The sequence below is a fragment of the Bombina bombina genome, chromosome 1 (genome assembly GCF_027579735.1).
Source record: "Bombina bombina isolate aBomBom1 chromosome 1, aBomBom1.pri, whole genome shotgun sequence".
NCBI classification, from domain to species: domain Eukaryota; kingdom Metazoa; phylum Chordata; class Amphibia; order Anura; family Bombinatoridae; genus Bombina; species Bombina bombina.
The window spans coordinates 376,780,350-376,806,070 of NC_069499.1; the positions used below are offsets into that span (position 1 = coordinate 376,780,350).

Sequence of the window (25,721 nt, forward strand, 5' to 3'; positions counted from 1 at the left end):
ATTTTTACCTTTTTTAATGCAACACCTCTAGGCACTTAATACATTATCAGAAAAGCATTTTGGACATCTTTTACACTTTTTTATGGCTATTTACATGCAGTCTTATCTTGCCCATGTTCAAAACACTCTGAAATTGCCACAGGAGACATTCTAGAGGTTTATTAACATACATTATATATTTATATTGTTTCATTAAACCTCCTTTAATTCCTATTGGAGAGGCTTTATATAGTTTTTGCAACATGTTATCCTTTACAGCTCAGGAATTGGTAGGAAACTACTGCTGTATTCGGTGTGCCTCATAATTTCCTTAATCTGAAAACAGATAAATGTATCCTGTATGTTCCCTAAGTAGTGTGTTCCCTTTAAGATGTATTATAAAAATGTTTGGTGCATTTTTTTGATACTATAAATGAACAGAAGGGTTATCTTGTTTGTGCAATGGTTGAAAAGAGAATGATGGCAGTGGCTAATTCTCAGCTATCCAATAATGTTTTTTTAATTATTTTTTTATTTTGGAATAGATATTTAACAAATATGAAAAATGTGGTTTTAAGTCTCTCATGTCATAAAGTCATATTTTAAAGGCTGATAAATGTGTTGCTTTACTGTATTATCCTATATAATAAAAGGCCAGGTATGTTTGTCAGATGCAGTCATGCGCAGTAGAGACTGCAGAGGACAAACATACCTGGCCTTGATCAGCAGAGGAGTGCGCACTGCGGAAGCTACCTGGTGGGGACGTGTCCGGACATGCTGTGATGGGGGCGTGGTCATCGGGCATGACAAGGGGGCGTGACCAGCGGACGTGACAAGGGGGCATGGTCACGCAGGGACATGCACGGAAGGGGCGTAGCCAACAGGAGAGAGGTGGGAGAGACCAAAAGAGGTGGGCGAGACCAAAAGAGGTGGGAGAGACCAAAAGAGAGGAGGGAAATATAGAAAGAGGGGGAAGAGAGAGAGAGCAAAAGAGGGGGAAGAGAGAGAGAGAGCAAAAGAGCGGGGGAGAGAGAAAGAGGAGGAGAGAGATAGAGCAAAAGAGGGGGGAGAAAGCAAAAGAGGGGGAGAGAGAGCGCAAAAGAGGGGGAGAGAGAGAGTACAAAAGAGATGGGGAGAGAGAGAGCACAAAAGAGAGGAAGAGAGAGAGCTCAAAAGAGAGGTGGAGAGAGAGTGCAAAAGAGAGGGAGAGAGAGCTCAAAAGAGAAGGAGAGAGAGAGCGCAAAAGAGAGGGAGAGAGAGAGAGCACAAAAGAGAGGGGGAGAGAGCTCAAAAGAGAGGGGGGAGAGAGCTCAAAAGAGAGGGGGGAGAGAGAGCTCAAAAGAGAGGGGGAAGAGAGAGAGCGTAAAAAAGAGAAGGGGGAGAGAGAACGCAAAAGAGAGGGAGAGAGCACAAAAGAGGGGGAGAGAGAGCTCAAAAGAGAGTGGGGAGAGAGAGCACAAAAGAGAGGGAGAGAGAGAGCTCAAAAGAGAGGGGGGAGAGAAAGAGAGTGCAAAAGAGAAGGGGAAGAGAGAGCGCAAAAGAGGGAGAGAGAGAGTGCAAAAGAGGGAGGGAGAGAGCACAAAAGAGGGGGAGAGAGAGAGCAAAATATGGGATAGAGAGAGCAAAATAAGGGAGATAGAGAGCAAATGAGTGGGAGAGAGCAAAAGAGGGCGAGAGAGAGGGAGAGAGAGCAAAAGAGGGGGGAGAGAGCAGAAGAGGGGGGAAGAGAGAGAGAAAGTGAGCAAAAGAGGGGAGAGAGAGCAAAAGAGGGGGAAGAGAGCAGAAGAGGGGGGAAGAGAGAGAGAAAGTGAGCAAAAGAGGGGTGAGAGAGCAAAAGAGGGGGAGAGAGAGAGCAAAAGGGGGGGGAGAGAGAGCAAAAGAGGGGGGAGAGAGAGCGCAAAATAGGGGGGAGAAAGAGCTCAAAAGAGAGGGGGAGAAAGAGTGCAAAAGAGAGGGGGAAAGAGAGGAAGCAAGGGTTGGAACCGCGGTACTTAAAAAATTGGCCCGTGTACACGGACTTTAGGACTAGTTATACAACAAATTATATATTATTTGGTTTAAACTGAGCTTCATTTATTCACACTGTGGCACAATTTTTTCTATACCAAAGACCAGCATAGGAACTTTAGCAACAGAGGTGCTTAAGACTTGTGAGTTTGTTTTATATTGGGGTAGATACTTTTTTTAAATAATATTTTTCATATCTATTTATTTGACATAAAACCATCAAGTTGTAAACATTCTATTCATCATGATCATTGATTTTTGCATATCACTGTACTAAAAGATAATAGGCTCTAATTAGCAAACTTGTAGATGCAGCTTGGAAACCCCTTGTTATCCACCTGAAACTGGATGTTAAAAGCAGTAGCCCTCAGAGATAGTGGAGTGTAATCATCTCAGACTAATTCATCCACATTGATAGACAGGATCTGCCCTCTGAAATTCGTTTGCACAAGAACAGGGGGAGGGGTTGCATGATCATTTGATTGGACAATGTTAAATGCAGCAGAGGTGTTGCCTCACTAACCACAAATGTAGACAGATAATTTTCCTAGCTGGCCCCATCTGAATCAGCAGCATGTATATGTAATATTTTTTTGCCTTTAAAATATGAAATAAAAGCTAATTCAGTCAGAGGGAGGGGAGAAGGAAGGGAAATCTCCCTCTTTTTTTTTGTCTTAAATTATGCTTTTTGATATAAAGAGCGGAGTGTAGGGTGGGGGAGAGGTTGGGAAATATAGGGGTTCAGGGGAATAATGTGGGATACCCCAACAATGCAGACATTTAAAATATTGTATAAGGTTTGAATGCTAACTGAAATTCTATCGGCTAGATTTAGAGTTTTGTCGGTAACGACCCGCGTATCTAACGCTGGCTTTCCCCCCCCCGCACCTTTTAAATACCGCTGGTATTTAGAGTTCACAGAAGGGCTGCGTTAGGCTCTAAAAAGGGAGCGTATAGCATATTTACCGCCACTGCAACTCTCAATACCAGCGGTGCTTACGGACGCTGCCAGCTTCAAAAACGTGCTTGTGCACGATTCCCCCATAGGAAACAATGGGGCAGTTTGAGCTGAAAAAAAACCTAACACCTGCAAAAAAGCAGTGTTCAGCTCCTAACGCAGCCCCATTGTTTTCTATGGGGAAACACTTCCTATGTCTGCACCTAACACCCTAACATGTACCCCGAGTCTAAACACCCCTAACCTTACACTTATTAACCCCTAATCTGCCGCCCCCGCTATCGCTGACCCCTGCATATATTTTTTAACCCCTAATCTGCCACTCCGCACACCGCCGCAACCTACGTTATCCCTATGTACCCCTAATCTGCTGCCCCTAACACCACCGATCCCTATATTATATTTATTAACCCCTAATCTGCCGCCCCCAACGTCGCCGCTACCTACCTACACTTATTAACCCCTAATTTGCCGACCGTACCTCACCGCTACTATAATAAAGTTATTAACCCCTAATCTGCCTCACTCCCGCCTCAATAACGCTATAATAAATAGTATTAACCCCTAATCTGCCCTGCCTAACATCGCCGAAACCTAACTTCAAGTATTAACCCCTAATCTGCCGACCGGACCTCACCACTACTCTAATAAATTTATTAACCCCTAAAGCTAAGTCTAACCTTAACCCTAACACCCCCCTAAGTTAAATATAATTTAAATCTAACAAAATAAATTAACTCTTATTAAATAAATTATTCCTATTTAAAGCTAAATACCTGTAAAATAAACCCTAATATTGCTACAATATAAATTATAATTATATTGTAGCTATTTTAGGATTAATATTTATTTTACAGGCAACTTTGTAATTATTTTAACCAGGTACAATAGCTATTAAATAGTTCATAACTATTTAATAGCTACCTAGTTAAAATAATTACAAAATTACCTGTAAAATAAATCCTAACCTAAGTTACAATTAAACCTAACACTACACTATCAATAAATTAATTAAATAAAATACCTACAATTATCTACAATTAAACCTAGCACTACACTATCAATAAATTATTTAAATACAATACCTAAAATAAATACAATTAAATAAACTAATTAAAGTACAAAAAATAAAAAAGAACTAAGTTACAAAAAATAAAAAAAGTATTTACAAACATTAGAAAAATATTACAACAATTTTAAGCTAATTACATCTACTCTAAGCCCCCTAATAAAATAACAAAGCCCCCAAAATAAAAAAATGCCCTACCCTATTCTAAAATTAAAATAGAAAAGCTCTTTTACCTTATCAGCCCTTAAAAGGGCCCTTTGCGGGGCATGCCCCAAAGAATTCAGCTCTTTTGCCTGTAAAAAAAAAATATATAATACCCCCCCCAACATTACAACCACCACCCACATACCCCTAATCTAACCCAAACCCCCCTTAAATAAACCTAACACTAAGCTCCTGAATATCTCCCTACCTTGTCTTCACCACACCGGGTTCACCGATTGGTCCAGAAGAGCCTCCGAAGTCTTCATCCAAGCCCAAGCGGGGGCTGAAGAGTGACGTCCATCCTCCGGCTGAAGTCTTGATCCAAGCGGCGGCTGAAGAATTCCATCTTCGGGCAGAAGTCTTCATCTTATCCAGCAGAAGAGTAGATCCGGACTGGCAAACATCTTCATCCAAGACGCATCTTCTATGTTCTTCCATCTGATGACGAGCGGCTCCATCTTCAAGACCTCCAGCGCGGATCCATGCTCTTCTTCCGACGTCCTAAAACAGAATGAAGGTTCCTTTAAGGGACGTCATCCAAGATGGCGTCCCTCGAATTCCGATTGGCTGATAGGATTCCGATCAGCCAATAGAATGCAAGCTCAATCTGATTGGCTGATCCAATCAGCCAATCGGATTGAACTGATTGAGCCAATAGAATGCAAGCTCAATCTGATTGGCTGATTGGATCAGCCAATCGGATTGAACTTGAATCTGATTGGCTGATTCAATCAGCCAATCAGATTTTTCCTACCTTAATTCCGATTGGCTGATAGAATCCTATCAGCCAATCGGAATTGAAGGGACGCCATCTTGGATGACGTCCCTTAATGGAGCCTTCATTCGTCGGTAGTCTGTCGGTAAAGAAGGATGTTCCGCGTCGGCGGGATGAAAATTCAAGAACCGGCTTGGAAGATGACATCGCCCGGATAGAAGACTTCTTCAGCGCCTCTTGGAAGATGACATCGCCCGGATGGAAGACTTTTTCAGCGCCGCTTGGAGGATCACTTCATCAGATGGAAGATTTCTTCAGCGCCGCTTGGAGGATCACTTCTGCCAGTCCGGGTCTCCTCTTCAGTTCCATCGGTGGCTCGGCTGAGTGAAGACGACTAAAGGTAGAATGATCTTCAGGGGATTAGTGTTATGTTTTTTTAAGGGGGGTTTGGGTTAGATTAGGGGTATGTGGGTGGTGGGTTTTAATTTTGGGGGGGTTGTATTTTTCTTTTACAGGCAAAAGAGCTGAATTCTTTTGGGGAATGCCCCCACAAAAGGCCCTTTTAAGGGCTGGTAAGGTAAAAGAGCTTTGAACTTTTTAAATTTAGAATAGGGTAGGGTATTTTTTTATTTTGGGGGGTTTGTTATTTTATTAGGGGGCTTAGATTAGGTGTAAGTAGCTTAAAATTGTTGTAATATTTTTAAAATGTTTGTAACCTATTTTTTTATTTTTTGTAACTTAGCTTTTTTTATTTTTTATACTTTAGTTAGTTTATGTAATTGTATTTAATTGTAGTTATTTGTAGGTAATTTATTTAATTTATTTAATGATAGTGTAGTGTTATGTTTAATTGTAACTTAGGTTAGGATTTATTTTACAGGTGATTTTGTATTTCTTTTAGCTAGGTAGTTATTAAATAGTTAATAACTATTTAATAACTATTCTAACTAGCTAAAATAAATACAAAGTTACCTGTAAAATAAATATAAATCCTAAGATAGCTACAATATAATTATTATTTATATTGTAGCTATCTTAGGGTTTAATTTACAGGTAAGTATTTAGTTTTAAATAGGAATAATTTATTTAATGATAGTGTAGTGTTAGGTGTAATTGTAACTTAGGTTAGTTTTTATTTTACAGGTACATTTCTCTTTATTTTAGCTAGGTAAGCTATTAAATAGTTAATAACTATTTAATAGCTATTGTACCTAGTTAAAATAAATTGAAAGATGCCTGTAAAATAAAAATAAATCCTAAGATAGCTACAATATAATTATTATTTATATTGTAGCTATATTAGGGTTTATTTTAAAGGTAAGTATTTAGTTTTAAAAAGGATTAATTTAGTTCATAATAGAAATATTATTTAGATTTATTTAATTAATATTTAAGTTAGGGGGTGTTAGGGTTAGTGTTAGACTTAGGTTTAGGGGTTAATAAATTTATTACAGTGGCGGCGGTGTAGTGGGGGGGCAGGATAGGGGTTAATAAATGTATTATAGGTGGCGACGGTGTAGGGGGGCAGATTAGGGGTTAATAGGTATAATGTAGGTGGCAGTGGTGTCCGGGAGCGGCAGTTTAGGGGTTAATACATTTATCAGAGTTGCGGCAGGGTCTAGGAGCGGCGGTTTAGGGGTTTATACATTTATCAGAGTTGCGGGAGGGTCTAGGAGCGGCGGTTTAGGGGTTAGCAACTTTATTTAGTTGCACATTTATTGATAGTGTAGTGTTAGGTTTAATTGTAGATAATTGTAGGTATTTTATTTAATTCATTTATTGATAGTGTAGTGTTAGGTTTAATTGTAACTTAGGTTAGGATTTATTTTACAGGTAATTTTGTAATTATTTTAACTAGGTAGCTATTAAATAGTTATGAACTATTTAATAGCTATTGTACCTGGTTAAAATAATTACAAAGTTGCCTGTAAAATAAATATTAATCCTAAAATAGCTACAATATAATTATAATTTATATTGTAGCTATATTAGGGTTTATTTTACAGGTAAGTATTTAGCTTTAAATAGGAATAATTTATTTAATAAGAGTTCATTTATTTTGTTAGATTTCAATTATATTTAATTTAGGGGGTGTTAGGGTTAAGGTTAGACTTAGCTTTAGGGGTTAATAAATTTATTAGAGTAGCGGTGAGGTCCGGTCGGCAGATTAGGGGTTAATACTTGAAGTTAGGTGTCGGCGATGTTAGGGAGGGCAGGTTAGGGGTTAATACTATTTATTATAGGGTTATTGAGGCGGGAGTGAGGCGGATTAGGGGTTAATACATTTATTATAGTGGCGGTGAGGTCCGGTCGGCAGATTAGGGGTTAATAATTGTAGGTAGGTGGAGGCGACGTTGGGGACGGCAGATTAGGGGTTAATAAATATAATATAGGGGTCGGCGGTGTTAAGGGCAGCAGATTGTGGTTATCTATTAATTTAAAATATCTCTACTTTCTACTAAATATAATATACTACATTTCTATGGTGGTACCACTAAAACCAACACAGATAAATTGTGAAATAAACTCTATGAGGGGTCCTCCATTATTTGTCAAACAGTTTATTTAGGAATCAATATATGTTAATAATAAGATAAATATTTACAGGTATATATATATATATAAATCTATTTTACAGATAAACAGTCCAAAATTTAATTAATACAGGGCAACTCTTCTACACTAACCCCAATTGTGCAATACTGCTACACAGAATATTATCCCAGAAATACTTAGCCAGATTCTCTGTGTCCAACATCATCCATCTTTTAGCAGGAGCAGGATAAAAAAGAGAGAGAGAGAGACTCTGGTGTTACAGTATTTTATAACCCAATTCAAAAGGGAGTGGCTTATCAAATGTCACTCAAAAAGACCATTAGGTGTGTCTTTCTAGATTACACTAGACAAAAGAACTACTTGAATAAACCAGCTATGTGAATTGCCAGTTATAAAATCTGTGAGCTATATTCCAATATCCCTGTGATAAAAATGTCACCACACAGATTAGGGGTTCATAGAGATAACGTAGGTGGCGGCGGTGTGCGGTCAGCAGATTAGGGGTTAAAAAATTTGAATAGAGTAGCGGCAATATGGGGGGACCTCAGTTTAGGGGTACATAGGTAGTTTATGGGTGCTAGTGTACTTTAGAGCACAGTAGTTAAGAGCTTTATGAACCGGCGTTAGCCCAGAAAGCTCTTAACTCCTGACTTTTTTCTGCGGCTGGAGTTTTGTCGATTTCTAACGCTCACTTCAGCCACGACTCTAAATACCAGCGTTAGAAAGATCCCATTGAAAAGATAGGATACGCAAATGGCGTAGGGGGATCTGCGGTATGGAAAAGTCGCGGCTGGAAAGTGAGCGTTAGACCCTTACCTACAAGACTCTAAATAGTAGCGGTAGCCCAAAACCAGCGTTAGGAGCCTCTAACGCTGGTTTTGACGGCTAACGCCAAACTCTAAATCTAGCCATATATGTTTAGTGTATTAATATAGACGTATTGTAACCTTAAATATTTCCTTTTTGTTGTTTTTTTCATTCGTTGTATTTTGTTTGATGGTTCAATTCTCAATTTATGCCCTGAGCGGCATGATGGCACATTTGAATTTTTTGCCTGCACTGTTGTTAATAAATAGAAGTTAAAAAAAGAAAAAGCTAATTCAGTTAGTATCAGTTGTGCACTTTCTACCAATGGTTATTGACATACGTCCTAATCATTCTTAATGACAATTTGCAGGAAGAACCTATTAGCCAATAAGAATGATTAGGAAGAATACAATGATACTGTTCTATACATTCCAGTTTTAATTTTATTTTTTTTTCAGGAAAAAAAATATCAGCGTTAGATGGGACTCTTTCATATAGGCAACCAAAATTTTTAGACTAAAGATTGCTGTGTACACACATGTGCATGCTAGGCTTGCCTTCAATCATGTGGGCACTATATACACATTGAGCAGTTTATCTGTATACTCTGAAAATGTCTCAAGGGATGTACAAAAGGAAAGTGTCTCAAAGTGAAAACTGAATATGAGGCATTAAATAAATAAATAAATAAACCGAGGGGGCAGCTTGTTGGTGGTCAAATAACTCCATTTCTATTGTAAGTTAAATGTTTCTTTTGCAGGTTATACCTAGTTTTACAAACTGTTTCAACAGAAATAAATTTCACAAAACTATATCCAAAATGAAGAACATTTGACAGGGCACAATTTAAAAACTGTTTCAATAATAGCATATATGTGCAAATGTGACATTTATGGACTTTTTTTATGAAATAAAAGTGTGTGATGCATGGAATTGTTTCTTACCAAAGTGTTCTGTGTTACTGTAATGGATGAGTGATACTGTTTTATGGAAAAGGGCAGAAGTTGAGAAAAAAAAATGATTATCAAAGTAAAAAAAAATAAGAAAATTAACTAACTAAAAAGTAGCCTTGTATCTTTGTATGTTATGCCATCATATGTTTATCATTTAATAAACCATGATTATAATTTGCTAATTTCACTTAATTAATGTTTTTGTCTGGATTAACATTCAAGTTTTGACTGCTGTTGAAAACAAATTGTGTAACTAACTGGCTTGCTTCAAAGCTTCAACACAAAAAAAAACATAAGCAGGGAAATGCTTGTTATGAAATATTGCTCTGACAGTCGGTGCATATGGAAGGATTCAGTTCCAAATGACTTTGGATAGCTGAGTCAGACATGAAGAAGAAGTAAAATATCATTTGTGTATTCCATCCCTGATGGCAACAACATTTGAATTAATTTTAAACTGCAATTATATTATCATTAGCATTTTTTCAGAGTTCTGACCTGAATTTTTATGAACTTTGATGTCATGAAGTAGGTAAATTTTCAGCAAAATGTTATACCTGAACAAGTCTCATTTGATTCATCTTCATTATTTCCACAATCATTTGCACCATCACATAGCCATCTCTTGGGAATACATCGATTATTTTGGCATTTAAATTGATCACTTGGGCAGCTGTGGTTCACTAAGACAACAAAATGCAATTCAGACCACTTGAGGCATTTTAAAAACTAAATGCATGTATTACTTGGAGATTATAATACTTTTAAAAATAACAATGGAATCACAACCCAATGAAAAAAATATGTCACAACCCATTTATTTTTATTAACAGATGAATAAAAAGCTAAATGAGTTTTTAATGTTATTTCGCTCACAAGAAAATTAATGTTAAAAAAACATTTGTCAACTCCAAGATAAGCTTTAATTCTGTAAACAATGGTTCATTATTTAAATATTGTTAAGAACAAAATGGTTATCAGCATTGTAATGATTCACGCTCCAATATGTAGTCTGCGAATGGGAACATTTTTCATATCAAGTTAAAACCATTTAGTTTAAACATTTATTTTGTAGGCTACAGCTAATCGGTTTCCAAGTAAACATACAGAGCTTTGTCTTTTTTTTACCACACCACATAATGCTGGCATAAGCTGTAGGAGCTATATATTGAACAAAATATGGAGTTTTGCGAGGATATACAAATAAATAATAAAAATAATAACTATTTTGATTCATTTACTGAGCACCTTGACTGCCCATTATAAATCAAGATAATAAACAAGTGAATTCATTAACATTATTGTGTGTGCATGAGAGTATGAAAGAGAAAGAAATCTTAATAAAATGCACTTCATGCATGTAAACAGAATAGTTGAAGTAATATGGAGGAGCCTTCTTAACCCCTTAAGGACCAGCGACGTACCCTGTATGTCGCTGGCCTTTTTTTGGGACTTGATTGTTATATAGCGCCGTCTTGTCACCAGCGTTGAGACTGCTCTATTCCACAAAGCCTGCTGGAGGGAGGGCATTAATAGCGTGTTCTTGCGAGACTTGTGCTATTATGTCCTGAAAAAACCCTTAACGACCAGTGACATACAGGGTACATTGTGGTCATTAAGGGGTTAATTTATATTTGAACTTTTGAAAAGAAAGAAAGAAAGAAAGGCGCAACAGTATTGCCATATAGGGTTTATTTTTCATTACATTTCATTTCATCCCTTAATATTCTTTCAATAAATTCCTCTTTTCTATAGGTTTTTTAAATAATATATCTATCTATCTATCTATCTATCTATCTATCTATCTATCTATCTCTCTATATATATATATATATATACATGTCTAAATATGTATATATACTGTATATATTTCACATTTCAATGTTCTTCACAGAATAATGAAGTTTTTATTGTAAATACATATTTTGTTATATATATACCTATACCTGTATATCTTTTCCTATAGATATATAGGTATAGATACGTATTTTACATTAACATTATCAGATATATTTTCTATATGAAGATCAAAGGAATTAAAAATATGCGTAAAGCACATTGGGTTTGTGCTTTAGGACCAACACAGTCGAGTTAGCACCATATTGAAATATTACATATAAAATATAAAAACTATTAATAAAATTAATTAAAAATCAGTATACATACTCTAAAAAATCAAGATCTATTCTATGGATTATTTACAATATTTTACAGCATGTATAATCATCTTTAATACATTTTATTTAGATATTTAATATTTTAGATGTAATATTTAAATTACGTGTTTTGAAGTTAGAAATTCTTTATGTGCACTAATCCGACCACATTAGTCCTAAATCACAAACCCAGATTTGTGTTACACATATTTTGCATTCCTATGTTCTTCAAATACACCTAGATTAAGTTTTGCGCTATAGAGGGTGTGAAACGAACGCAACAAAAGTTGCGTTATTTTACCCTCCATAGCACTGCCATTACAAGTTTTTGAAAAACCGCCTTGTGCGTGCGATATGTGGTGATGAGCTCCATACCACACTAAATCCAAAGGCTGCTTTGATGTGCTTGTGCAGGCTTTCCCCATAGACATCAATGGGGAGAGAGTGTTAGAAAAAAAACTAACACCTGAAGTGCGGAATGGCGATCGTCGTAACGCATTCCCATTGATGTCTATGGGGAAAAAAAGTTACATTTAAACCTAACACCCTAACATAAACCCCAAATCTAAACACCCCTAATCCGCTGCCCCTGACATCACCGACACCTACATAAAGTTATTAACCCTAATCAGCTGCCCCTGACATCGCCAACACCAAAAAAAATATATTAACCCCTATTCTGCCACTCCCGATATTGCCACCACTATAATAAAGATATTAACCCCTATTCCACCGCTCCCCACCATCACCGCCACTAAATAAAGTTATTAACCCCTAAACCTCTGGCCTCTCACATCACTGCCACTAAATAAACCTATTAACCCCTAAACCGCCAGTCCCCCACATCGCAAAAAACTAAATTAAACTATTAACCCCTAAACCTAACAACCCCCTAAATTTAAATTAAAAATACAATATCCCTATCTTAAAATAAATAAAAACTTACCTGTGAAGTTAAAAAACCTAAGTTTAAACTAACAATTAACCTAACAACTATTATACTAAAATTAAAATAACTATCAATAATATAAACTAAATTAAACATTAAAAAAAAAACTAACAACACTAAAAAAAAGATTAATTCTCAAATTACAAAAAATAAAAAATACAAATTACAAAAAATAACAAACATTAAATTGTGAAAAATAAAAACAATTACACCTTATCTAATAGCCCTATAAAAATAAAAAGCACCCCAAATAAAATAAAAAACCTAGCCTACAATAAACTACCAATAGCCCTTAAAAGGGCCCTTTGTAGGCATTGCTCTTAAGAAATCAGCTCTTTTCCCTGTAAAAAAATACAAAGACCCCCAACAGTAAAACCCACCACCCAACCAACCCACCAAAATAAAAAACCTAACTCTAACAAAAACCTAAGCTAACCATTGTCATGAAAAGGACATTTGTATGGGCATTGCCCTTAAAAGGGCATTTAGCTCTTTTGCATTGCCCTGAAAATGGCATTTAGCTCTTGTAAGAGCTAATCTAAAAAAAAAAAAAAACGCACAAAAAAAAGATAAATAGAAACCCTGACGATCCACTTACAGTTTTTGAAGTCTGAACATCCAGGCGGTGAGAAGTCTTCATCCAGGCGGCAAGGTCTTCATCTATCCAGGCGGTGTCTTCTATCTTCATCCAGGCGGCATCTTCTATCTTCCAGCACAGAGCATCCTCTTCATACGGTTGCCGCCGTACCCTAAATCTTCAATGCAAGGGAGCCTTTTAAAATGGCGTCCCTTGCATTCCTATTGGCGGATTTGATTTTTGAAATTCAAATCAGCCAATAGGATGATAGCTACTGAAACCCTATTGGATGTTCAAATCAGCCAATAGGATGAGAGCTACTGAAATTATATTGGCTATTCAAATCAGCCAATAGAATTTCAGCAGCTTGTATCCCATTGGCTGATATGAACAGCCAATAGGATTTCAGTAGCTCTCATCCTATTGGCTATTTTGAATTTCAAAAATCAAATCAGCCAATAGGAATGCAAGGGACGCCATTTTGAAAAGGCTCCCTTGCATTGAAGATTTAGTGTATGGCGGTGACCTTATGAAGAGGACGCTTTGCACTGGATGTCTTGAAGGATGGACCTGCTTTGCGCCACCGGGATGAAGAAGATGTCGCCTGGATGGATGAAGTCGCACCTGGATGGATGAAGACCTCGCAGCCTGGATGAAGACTTCTCGCCGCCTGGATGTCAAGAATTTAGAAACTGTAAGTGGATCGTCGGGGGTAAGTGTTAGGTTTTTTATACAAAAATTTTTTGGGGGGTGTTTTTTTTTAGATTAGGGTTTGGGCTTCCTTAAAAGAGCTAAATGCCCCTTTCAGGGCAATGCAAAAGAGCTAAATGCCCTTTTCAGGGCAATGGGTAGCTTAGGTTTTTGTTAGAGTTAGGTTTTTTATTTTGGGGGTTTGTTGGGTGGTGGGTTTTACTGTTGGGGGGGTCTTTGTATTTTTTTACAGGAAAAAAAGCTGATTTCTTTAGGGCAATGCCCTATAAAAGGCCCCTTTAAGTTGGTAGATTGGTAGATTATTGTAAGATAGGGATTTTTTTATTTTGGGGGGCTTTTTTATTTTTATAGGGTTATTAGATTAGGTGCAATTGTTTTTATTTTGGATAATGTTGTTTGTTATTTTTCATAATTTAGTGTTTGTTATTTTTTGTAATGTAGTATTTTTTATTTTTTGTAATGTTAGAATTTTTTTTTAGTAGTGTTAGGTTTTTGTAATGTTTAATTTAGTTTATTTAATTGATGGTTATCTTAATTTTAGTTAGGTTAATTGTTAGTTTAAACTGAGGTTTCTTTAATTTCACAGTTAAGTTTTTATGTATTTTAAGATAGGGATATTGTAATTTTAATTTAAAGTTAGGGGTTGTTAGGTTTAGGGGTTAAAAGTTTAATTTAGTTTTTTTGCGATGTGGGGGGCTGGCGGTTTAGGGGTTAATATGTTTATTTAGTGGCAGTGATGTGGGAGGCCAGAGATTTAAGGGTTAGTGTTGGAATAGGGGTTAACAGCTTTATTATAGTGTGGGCGATGTTGGGGTCGGGGAATAGGGGTTAATAACTTTATTATAGTGGTGATGATGTCGGGAGCGGCGGAATAGGGGTTAATAAATTTAATTAGTAGCAGCGATGTCGGGAGCGGCAGATTAGGGGTTAATAAGTTTAATTAAATTTTACAATACGGGAGGGTGGCAGAATAGGGATTAATAGGTAGTTTATGGGTGTTAGTGTACTTTGTAACAGTTTAGTTATGGCCTCAGATAGCAGAACGGATTGTGTCGGTAAAGGCTGGAACACAAGCATTTTAGCCTCATCGCACAACTTGTAATACCGGCGCTATGAAAATCCCGGCGCTATGAAAACGTATTTTTTTTGGGTGTGGGGTTGACGTTGCATTAAACGTCAATGACGTTGCATTAAAGGCTAAAATGCTTGCGGTATACCTGTACCAACAAGACTCGTAATGGCTGCATTCCAGTTTTTACGCTGAAATGGACATTTTTTCAGCGTTAAAACCGGAAAGCAAAACTCATAATCTAGGTGATAGGAAATAATATATTGTTTTATTATTAAATATATATTTCTATATACAGTATATCTGCTAATGTTAATACAAAATACATTTCTATTCCTGTATATCTATAGAAATAGAAATACAGGTATATATTAGATATGGTATATAGAAATATGTATTTACAATAAAAAGTACAATAAATTGTGAATTATAAATATTTAATTTAGGGCACAATTATAAATGTTTGTTTTTTTAATTAGCACTCTCCATTGACTTCTATAGGGAGAAGTTAATGCTGTCATGTCACGCACAAACTTTTTACTTTTCACTTTGAAATATGAGCGCTACCCAACACGTCCAAAAAGCCTCCATTAGAGAAGTTTACTTTTGAGTGGGAGCGCTAAATAGTGCTACACTCGTAATCTAGCCCTTTGTTTGTTAAAAATAATGGAAGATGGCCAAATGTGTTTGTTCTGAGCAAATATCTAATATTATTATAACATTAAACTTTTTTTTATTTTTTAAATTGAAAGCTAACTTTCAATGTAATATTTAAATATCACATGTAACATTGAACATCATGCAATTTTTTTTTCTATTATCATTATTATTGTTATTATTACATTTAGCATTCAAGTGCTAATTCTAGAAGATTTCAGTGTTATTTTATAAACGTTAACATTCAAATGTTGCGTACGCTATTTTGAGTGTTTGTGCATTCTTTATTATCAAACTTTACAAATGGTATGTATATATATTTGTAAATGAAACGTGTTTAAAAAAAATCAGAAATTATTTGTAACCTCTGGAATGATAGAATGAATTTCAAGGAAAACATATTGACCTCGCATTCTATTGGCTCATCCAATCAGCCAATCGGATTGAATTTCAATCCGATTGGCTGATTAAATCAACCAATCGGATTTTTCCTACCTTAATTCCTATTGGATGATAGAATCCTATCAGCCAATCGGAATTTGAGGGACGCCATCTTGGATGATGTCATTTAAAGGAACCTTCATTCGGCCTTAGGACATTGGAAAAAGAGGATGGCTCTGCGTCGGCTGGATTCAAGATGGCTCCGCTCCGGTTGATTGAAGATAGAAAATGCCGCTTGGATGAAGACATCTGCCGCTTGGAGGACCTCTTCTGCCCCGATTGGATAAAGACTTCTGCCACTCCGGATGTCCACTTCTGGCCCATCGGTGGCCGGCTGGCTGAAGACGGCTCAAGGTAGGGTGATCTTCAAGGGGGGAGTGTTAGTTTTTTTCTAAGGGGGGATCAGGTGGGTTTAGACTAGGGGTGTGTGGGTGGTGGGTTGTAATGTTGGGGGGGATTGTATTTTATTTTACAGATAAAAGAGATGATTACTTTGGGGCAATGCCCCGCAAAAAGCCCTTTTAAGGGCTGGTAAAAGAGCTGATTACTTTGTAATTTAGTTTAGGGTAGGGAATTTTATTATTTTGGGGGGATTTTTTATTTTATTAGGGGGCTTAGATTAGGTGTAATTAGATTAAAAGTCTTGTAATATTTTTTTATTTTTTGTAATTTAGTGTTTGGTTTTTTTGCATTATAGTTTAGTTTATTTAATTGTATTTTAGTTTAGATAATTGTATTCATTTATTTAATTAATTTATTGATAGTGTAGTGTTAGGTTTATTTGTAACTTAGGTTAGGATTTATTTTACAGGTAATTTTGTACTTATTTTAACTAGGTAGCTATTAAATAGTTATTAACTATTTAATAGCTATTGTACCTAGTTAAAATAAATACAAAGTTGCCTGTAAAATAAATATAAATCCTAAAATAGCTACAATGTAACTAATAGTTATATTGTAGCTATATTAGGGTTTATTTTATAGGCAAGCATTTAGTTTTAAATAGGATTAATTTATTTAATTATAGTAATTTTAGTTTGTTTTATTTAAATTATATTTAAGTTAGGGGGGTTTTAGGGTTAGGGTTAGACTTAGGTTTAGGGGTTAATAACTTTATTATAGTAGCGGCGACGTGGGGGGAGGCAGATTAGGGGTTAATAATTGTAGGTAGGTGACGGCGATGTTAGGTAAGGCAGATTAGGGGTTAATAAAATGTATTATAGTGTTTGCGAGGCGGGAGCGCACCGGTTTAGGGGTTAATACATTTATTATAGTGGCGGCGATGTCCGGTCGGCAGATTAGGGGTTAATAAGTGTAGGTAGGTGGCGGCGATGTTGGGGGGGACAGATTAGGGGTTAATAAATATAATATAGGTGTCGGCGATGTTAGGGATAGCAGATTAGGGGTTCATAGCTATAATGTAGGTGGCGGCGGTGACCGGAGCGGCAGATTAGGGGTTAATAATATAATGTCGGTGTCAGCGATAGCGGGGGCGGCAGATTAGGGGTTAATAAGTGTAAGGTTAGGGGTGTTTAGACTCGGGGTTCATTTTAGGATGTTAGTTGTAGACTTAGAAAGTGTTTCCCCATAGGAAACAATGGGGCTGCGTTAGTAGCTGAACGCTGCTTTTTGCAGGTGTTAGGTTTTTTTTCAGCCAGCATAGCCCCATTGTTTCCTATGGGGAAATCGTGCACGAGCACAATGCTGGTATTGAGGGTTGAAGAAGTGGAGCTAAATTTGGCTCAATGCTCCATTTTCTGAGGCTAACGCAGCCATTCAGACAACTCGTAATACCAGCGTTGTCTTAAGGGTGCGCTGGAAAAAAAAGGCTTGTTAGCACCGCAAGTTTTTACCGACAAAACTCCAAATCTAGGCAATTTTTATTATTATTAATTAATTTATTTATTTATTCATTTATTTATTTATTATTATTATTTATTAAAAACATTTAACAATACATACAGCAACGTTCAAGATCTTCATCACTGCCATCTAAGCAATCATCTTCTCCATCACAAGTCCAGCTTTCTTGAATACAATGCCGGTTTTTACATTGAAATTCCTCCAGATCACATAGCTGAGGCATTTTCTCTTCAGCATTGACTAAAAGAGTTAAAATAAAGTATATATTTAGTATAATATATCTAATATAAAAAATAATATATATGGAAAAAAATAAACATTAAGAGATACTCCAAAGTAATACTCCATAAGGGGAACTCAGTCACCCAAAAATGTAAAAACAATTGACAATCTAATATGCAATAGTCTAAAATAAAAATATAAAAACAAAAAAAAAATTACAAAAGAATGTCTAAGAATAATGCTGTTAGGTTTTTAAAAAATCACTAAAGAGCCTCTAAAAGTAAACTACTGTATAATAAGGACACACAGGTATTTAACACACCCAGGCTGATCCACTGCAATTAGTATGGGCATGACTGTTGATCTCCTGGATTATACATAAATAAAGGGGCACCACATTTGCAAACAAAAAATGTTTTATGGGTACCGGTAGTTCCTGAGTCTCCTTAGTGTGCACTCATCATTGTTGTAGGGGGATGAGTCTTTGCCAAGATCCATCAGCTGGGGACTGAGAGTGTGAGCCTGTCCTTATGCACCACTGTGGATGCTGCCAACATACATTGTGAGTTGTGTTTTTTTTTCTTATTATTTTGTGTATTTTATCTTTAACTGTCAGAATTACACTATGTGGCATCCTTTTATTTTTGTAAATTTCTAAAACTGGAAAATGTTTGAATAGTTTAAGCATATGCTTAAAATGTGTGAGAATTTTATTTTTGTTTTTTAAGACAGCTTTTGAATAATCATATGTCAATGTTACGTACAAAAAACTTCTATCAAGAAAAGGAGATTTGTTTTACAGAAAATCCATGATGGGCCCCTATTTCACATGAGGCTACCCTTGATGACATTTTAATAAGGTAATCAAACTAACAACAGTAATTACTGGGCTATTTTCAATATTATTTACTAAAATCTATGAAAAAATATACAGATATTTTTTAAACAAATGTCCACAGTTATCTTACATGCCATGAATTAAAAATATAATAATGGAATTTTGTGAATCTGCTGGCCTGCTGAAAAAAAACTAAATATAACGTATATAGGTCACTCACTGAAATTTGACTTTCAAAAGGGTTTAAATGTATGTAGCCAAAAGAGCTCAAAATAGGCTCAGCACTTGGGTGTAAAAAAAGCTTAGCAGTGAAAGGGTTAACAGAGAATAGAAGCACAGATATTGATAATAGATAAGAGCCATAGGCCTTTAGTTATCAAGGTTTGTCGGACCTGATCCGACAGTGTGGATCAGGTCCGACAGACCTCGCTGAATACGGAGAGCAATACGCTTGCCGTATTCAGCATTGCACCAGCAGCTCACAAGAGCTGCTGGTGCAACACCACCCCCTGCAGACTCGCGGCCAAAAGCCCGCCAGCAGGGGGTGTCAATCAACCCGATCGTACTCGATCGGGTTGTTTTCCGACAATGTCTGTCCGCCTGCTCAGAGCAGGCGGACAGGTTATGGAGCTGCTTCATAACTGCTGTTTCTGGCGAGTCTGCAGGCTCGCCAGAAACACGGGGCATCAAGCTCCATACGGAGCTTGATAAATATGCCCCTTAGGCTCAGCAAGTCTGTCTGATATTTAATAAAATTATAGACTTTTCTAGTTCTTGGATAGCCTTATGCTTATCACAGGCATTCTTAAAATCCCCCCACAGCGATTGTCATTACTACCTTTTCTGGAAGTTTATTCTATAAATCAATCACCTTTTCTGTAAAGGAGTGCTTCCTCAAATTACTCCTGAATATATTACCCTTCAACTTGAGATCATGACCCCTTGTTCTTGATTTTTTCTTTTTATGTAAAATGCTCACAGCCTCAGCTTTACTAGGCCCTTTAATATACTCAAAAGTTGCAATTATATCACCTCTTTCCCTTCTCTCCTCTAAGCAATACATACATATTTAGGTCATTGAGCCTCTCTTGGTACGTTTTATTTTTTAGACTATGTACCATTTTGGTAGCCCTCCTTTGCACAGATTCAAGTTTGTTTATACCCTTCTGGAGATATGGCCTCCAGAACTGCACACAACATGTGGCCTAACCAATGATCTGTAAAGTGGCATTAAAACCTTACAATTTCTGCTGCAAATACCTCTACCAATACATCCACGCAGTCTGCTGGCCTTTCTCGCAGCATTACTACATTGTTTACTAAATTTTAAATCATCTGAAATAATAATTCCCAAGTCCTGTTCCTCATCTGTAACAGTCAGTAAAGTGTTATTGAGTCTGTAATTAACATTTGGATTTCTCTTCCCTAAATGTATAATTTTACTTTGCAGTGATAAACTTTAGATCCCAGTCATTTGTCAAATCCTCCAATTGTTGTATATCACTTCTCATTTTGTCTACCCCACCTGGAACATCTACTCTATTACAAATTTTTGTATCATCTGCAAACAGACATGCTTTCCCCTGTAGCTCTTTGCTGATATCTCTTTTAAAAATGTTAAACAAAACATGCCCCAGAACTGACCCATGTGGAACACCACTAGTAACAGCCCCCTCTACTGAATGTACTCCATTTACTAAGACACTCTGTTTTCTATCCTTAAGCCAACATTCTACAGTTCAAACTTATTAAGTCTAGACCAAGGAGATACAGTTTTTGTATTAATTTTTTGACTATGTCAAATGCTTTGCTGAAATCTAGATATGCTGCAACAACTGTTCCACCCTGGTATAATACTTCGTTACATAACCAAAAAGTCAATTAGATTAGTCTGATTATCTCTCTGAAGTAAAACCATGTTGATTTTGTCTTTTAAATTGCTTGTGTTTATGAAAGTAATAATTCTTTCTTTTAAGAGACTTAATTAATTTCCCTACTATTGAAGTTAAACTAACTGGCATGTAGTTACCAGATTTTTGCCTACTGCCCTTTTAACAAAGAGGTACTACATTCACTATTCTCCAATCATCTGTAAAAGCTCCTGTTAATAGTTACTGATTAAACAGAACAGTTAATGGGGCAGTTAGCACTGATCGAAGTTCTTTTAAAACCCCACTCAATATGTCCATTAATTAACTATAAACTGTGTATATTTTTGGGGGTTTTGAGAAGTGTGATGAGTCATTTTCAATTTAATCACTTTTGGAGATTTTCTAATAGTTTTCAAATTTAAGGCCTGATGATCAAATATTCTTCTGCTTAGAGAGATATTGTACTGCAAATTCCACAGGGTCTGAACTCACTGAATGCTAAAAGAAAAAGGACAAAACTCTCCAGCACTGGGAGAGCTCTCTCATTTCTGTATCTGAAGGAAAGAAAAGCCCAGTGCAATATAGCACTGCATGAGATGAGAGTTTTGTTACACTTACTCTTTGTGCATTATATGTTATATTTCTTTACACTTCATATTGGGTCTTTTCAGTATTATTACATTTAACCTTTGTAGTTTATATTTTATATTTTAATACATTTAGATTTAGATCCAGCAGTTATTTTACAAATTCTTCTTATGTTTTGAAAGTTTCCGTGTTACTTTAACAAATTATGATCATACTTTTTTATATTTCTGTTATATTTTCAACTTATATTGCACTTTGTATTGTCTCTATTATAAAATAAAGCATAGTTTCAGAAAGTGGGAGGGACATGGGAATTCCCTGGGATGAACAAGGGTATGTCTGAAGCTATCTCAGAAGTCTTGTAAAATGCTGTATGCATTTTAAACAAGTAGGTCTCATCGATTTTTCTTGCCAGCTGTATTCAGGTGACATTTGCTCACAATTCACACTTATTTAACTGACAGAAAAGTAATATATTCTAAACTATAGGCAAAAGCAAGTCAAATTGCAGTGAAAACATTTCAGTTCAATTTGTAATTGATGCAAACTGAGCATTTATATCAGCCCAAGGTGTACCTTCTCTCCCCCCTTTAAAAATGCTGTATCCCAGAAAGCTTCATTACTTTCTATGGAAGAAATCTCTCACATTTCTGCAAGAAATCTCTCACATTTCTGCGGCTTCCAATTTCTGTCCTTTTTCTTATAGAATGTTATGAGTTCAGCCCCTGTGAAGCTTGGACTATAATTTCTCTACAATGTAGAGAACCTTTGATTATTCTGCCCATAGAAAGCAATGATGCTTTCTGGATAACTGAAGCTGTCAGTTTTTCAATTTTATTTTAAACAGAAGAAATACAAAGTGCAATGTAATTTGTGAAACATAGACATAAAAAAGTCTAAATGCAGCAGAACTGTCATGTCTTGCAGTGCTTGATTGCACTGGGCTTGTCTCTCTTTAACATATAAGGCCTGATAATCTAAAGCTCTTCTATCAGGTTAGATGATCTAAAATGATCCTCCAGCACTGTGAGATCGCTAGGAGAATTCTGTTTGTGAAGGAGAGACAAGCCCAGTGCAATATATATAACGCTGCATGACATGACAGTCCTGCTGCATTCACATTTTATGCTTTGTTGTTTATATTCTTTTACACTTCAGATTAATTTTTATTATATTTTTAACTTTTTATACTGCCGTGTATTTAAGATTGTAATTTTATAAATTCTGATTATGCTTTCACAGTTCCTGTGTAACTTTAATAAGGCTCATACTTTGTATACTTATGTATATATTTTACAAATTACATTGCACTTTGTTTTTCTTCTTTTAAAAAAAAATAAAACAGAAAACAGTCAGCTTTGGTTTCCCAGAGAGCTTCATTGCTTTCTATGGGCCAAGCGCAAACATATTCTTTAGTTTGGAGAGAAATTACAGTGCAGACAGAAGCTGAACTAATTTCATTCTATAAGAAAAAGGGTGGAACCTAGAAGCCCCAGAGAATGACAGATGCCTTCCATAGAAAGTAATGAAGCTCTCTGGGATACAGAATTTCAAAGGGGAGAGAGAAGGTAACTGGAGAACACCTGAGGCTGATATAAAGGCTCATCTTGCATCAATTACAAATTAAACTGAAATGTTGTCACCTCAATTTAACTTGCTTTTGCCTATCTTTTAGTATATATAACTTGTATTTACTGTTACTTTTACTTTTTACCATCAGTTAAATAAGTGTATTGGGATTTTTAAGCAAACTTCCCCTACATACAGCTAAAGAGACAAAATAGTGACACCAGCTTATTTAAAATGCTACTAGCATTTAACAAGACTTGTGAGAGAGATTCAGACATACAATGGGAACTCCCCTATTCAGTCCAGGGAACTCCCCTGTCCCTCCTACTTTAAGATGCTGTGTTTTTATTTTACAATAGAAAAAATACAAAGTGCAATGTGATTTGTAAAAGATACATAGAATACAAAAGTATGATCCTAATTTGTTAAAGTAATCAGAATCTGTAAAATTACTGATGCACCTAAATCTAAATGTATTAAAATATTACATAGTAACTGCAAAGCTTAAATGTAATAATACTGAAAGGACCCAATGTGAAGTGAAAAGAAATATAAAATATGATGCAAAAAGTGTAAGAGTAACAAAACGTTATTATCATGCAGTGCTAAATTGCACTGGGCTTATTTCTCCTTTAGATCATAAATGAGAAATATCTCACAGTGCTGGAGAGTTCCTCCCTTTTTCTGTTAGCATTCAGTGAGTTATGCATCTGTGAAGTCTACAATTTATTTCCAAGCAGGGGAATCTTTAATTATTAGTTTCACAGGTAACGCCCCTTTGAGAAGTTTAGCAAAATATGCCTTTTAAGAATTTTGCTAGGGATCTTGCAGTGCTGTAAGATCATTTTAGATCATCTCATCTGAATGGAGAGCTTTAGATCATCAGGCCCTAAGGCTCAATCAGCACTATTCAAAGCAAGCAGAATATGCAATTAACATCTATTTCCACATTTTTAAAAAGATTTTTGAGAGCTTTTACCTCTTGACAACCCAATTTTGAAAATGTATCTTTCTGGAAAATTAGAAGTGTCAATCATGTACATGCCTAATTCACATTAAAATTAATTGTGTAACTTCATTGCAAGGCTACAATAACAAAGAAATTAAAACCTTAAACTATTATACATGTTCATAAAGAAAATATAAATGAAATTATGTTTTAATTATTATTGTACACCTGTATGTGCATGGATATTTTAATTAAATATGAAATTAGATATTACAACTGTAAAAGGTTAAAGGCACATAGGTTATTTATTGAGCTTGTTATGAGACTCTAACAAACTGTTTTCAAACACACAAAGCAGTGCATTCTCATATTTTACTTATTTAATGGTTGGCAAAACTTGCAAAAGCTTTTGTCAGTCACATATAGATGTTTATGAGTTTGACATTTCAACATGTAGAAAATCCAGATGTTCAAGAATTGCTGCTGAATTATCTTGAGGTGACCTAACAAATTTAAACACAGGCACTTTGCATGGATTGGAATACCATTAATAAGGAATCTAAAAACTAACTGAGCTGAGAAAAACGATTTCACACAGCAAATTATAAAAGAGTAAAATCTAGTCCCTAAACTGGCAAATAGTGTTAATGCTCACAGCTGCTGTGTTTTCCTACCCTGAGTCTATGAAGAATTAGAAAATGTGATATTCTGTATATTTGTCCTAAGTTGGATTTGTGACCTATTTAGAATACTGATGGATATGTATTTTTATTAGCTGGGTGTCATTTTATTACATGTTTTTTACAAAGTTCTATATGTACTATGAATTTAAATAATGCTTGAATTATTATATTAATGGATGGTTTAACTGGATTCTAATTACTCTGCACATCTAGGTTCAGTAATCCTAACAGTTCAGAGGTTTTGGAAAAAGGAATAGTTTTTCATGATTTCAACAAAGCGTTTAACAATGAACTACATATCTCATCAAGTGTAGATATTCCCAAGAAGGCAAAGATGCAATTAGAGAACATATCTTCCATAGACAGAATAACTACACCATAAGGGAATATCACAACAATTTACTCCATCCGAGATAATTTAATTTAGTCGGGAGAGATAATTGAGCCCTAAGGTATTATCTACCATGTGTCTTATTCTGTGCCTATTTTAGTTTTGTTCAGGTAATGTAGAGATAATAGCATATACTATTTACCACCTGGCTATCAGTTGAAAAGCTTAGGGTAATTTAAAGGAACATGATAGACTAATTCTAATATCATGCATATATAAACATGTTTATTTTAAAGGATAACCCCTTATACAGCATCATTCAATTTCAAAATTAGTTTCCTACTGAATGGCCAATTAGGACTTGTACAGATTAATTTGGGAATACCTTGAAATAGATAACAAATAAAAGATAAAAAAAGATTTTGACAGTGTTTCTCAACTAGATTATCAGATTTAAAAAAAAAAAACATATTTCAAAAAAATAATTATCATGGTAAAGTATAAGGAATTATTTTAGGAATGTAACTTTTAGATAAATATTTCTGAAAAATTGAAAACTTAAGTAAAATTCAATAAATGATTTTGTCTATATATCTGTATATATCTTTACCTATATATAATTATATATGTATATATATGTATATATATATATATATATATATATATATATATATATATATTTATATTTATATATAGGTATAATATATATTTGTGCAAAAAAATCATATATGTGAAGAACTTTGGAATATGAAATATTCATATTTTCATGTCGAGTTAGCACACTTTAGACTATGCGATCGTGTTTGCATGTTAGTAGGGTGTTAATTGTTTTCTACTTTTTTACTCCATTGACTTCTATGGGGGAATAGATGATTATGTACACAATATCCTACGTTCGTTTTTTTATGCGTGTCAGGCAAAAACAGTTTACTTTTAAGTTTTCATATGAGCACTACCCAACGTGCGCAAAAACCTTACTTCTAGCGGAGTTAATGCTCA

At 35.5% G+C, this 25,721-nt stretch overlaps 1 protein-coding gene across 1 annotated transcript in view; it reads right to left on the minus strand.

Annotated features, from left to right (window-relative positions):
• Positions 1-25,721, minus strand: part of LRP1B (LDL receptor related protein 1B) — a 2,715,774-nt gene that overhangs the window by 1,246,392 nt on the left and 1,443,661 nt on the right. Inside the window, exons 16-17 of the mRNA XM_053698264.1 lie at positions 17,771-17,911; positions 9,806-9,931 (exon numbers count right to left, since the gene is read on the minus strand). Coding sequence (XP_053554239.1) covers positions 9,806-9,931; positions 17,771-17,911 — 267 coding nt within the window. The remainder of the gene's footprint in view (positions 1-9,805; positions 9,932-17,770; positions 17,912-25,721) is intronic.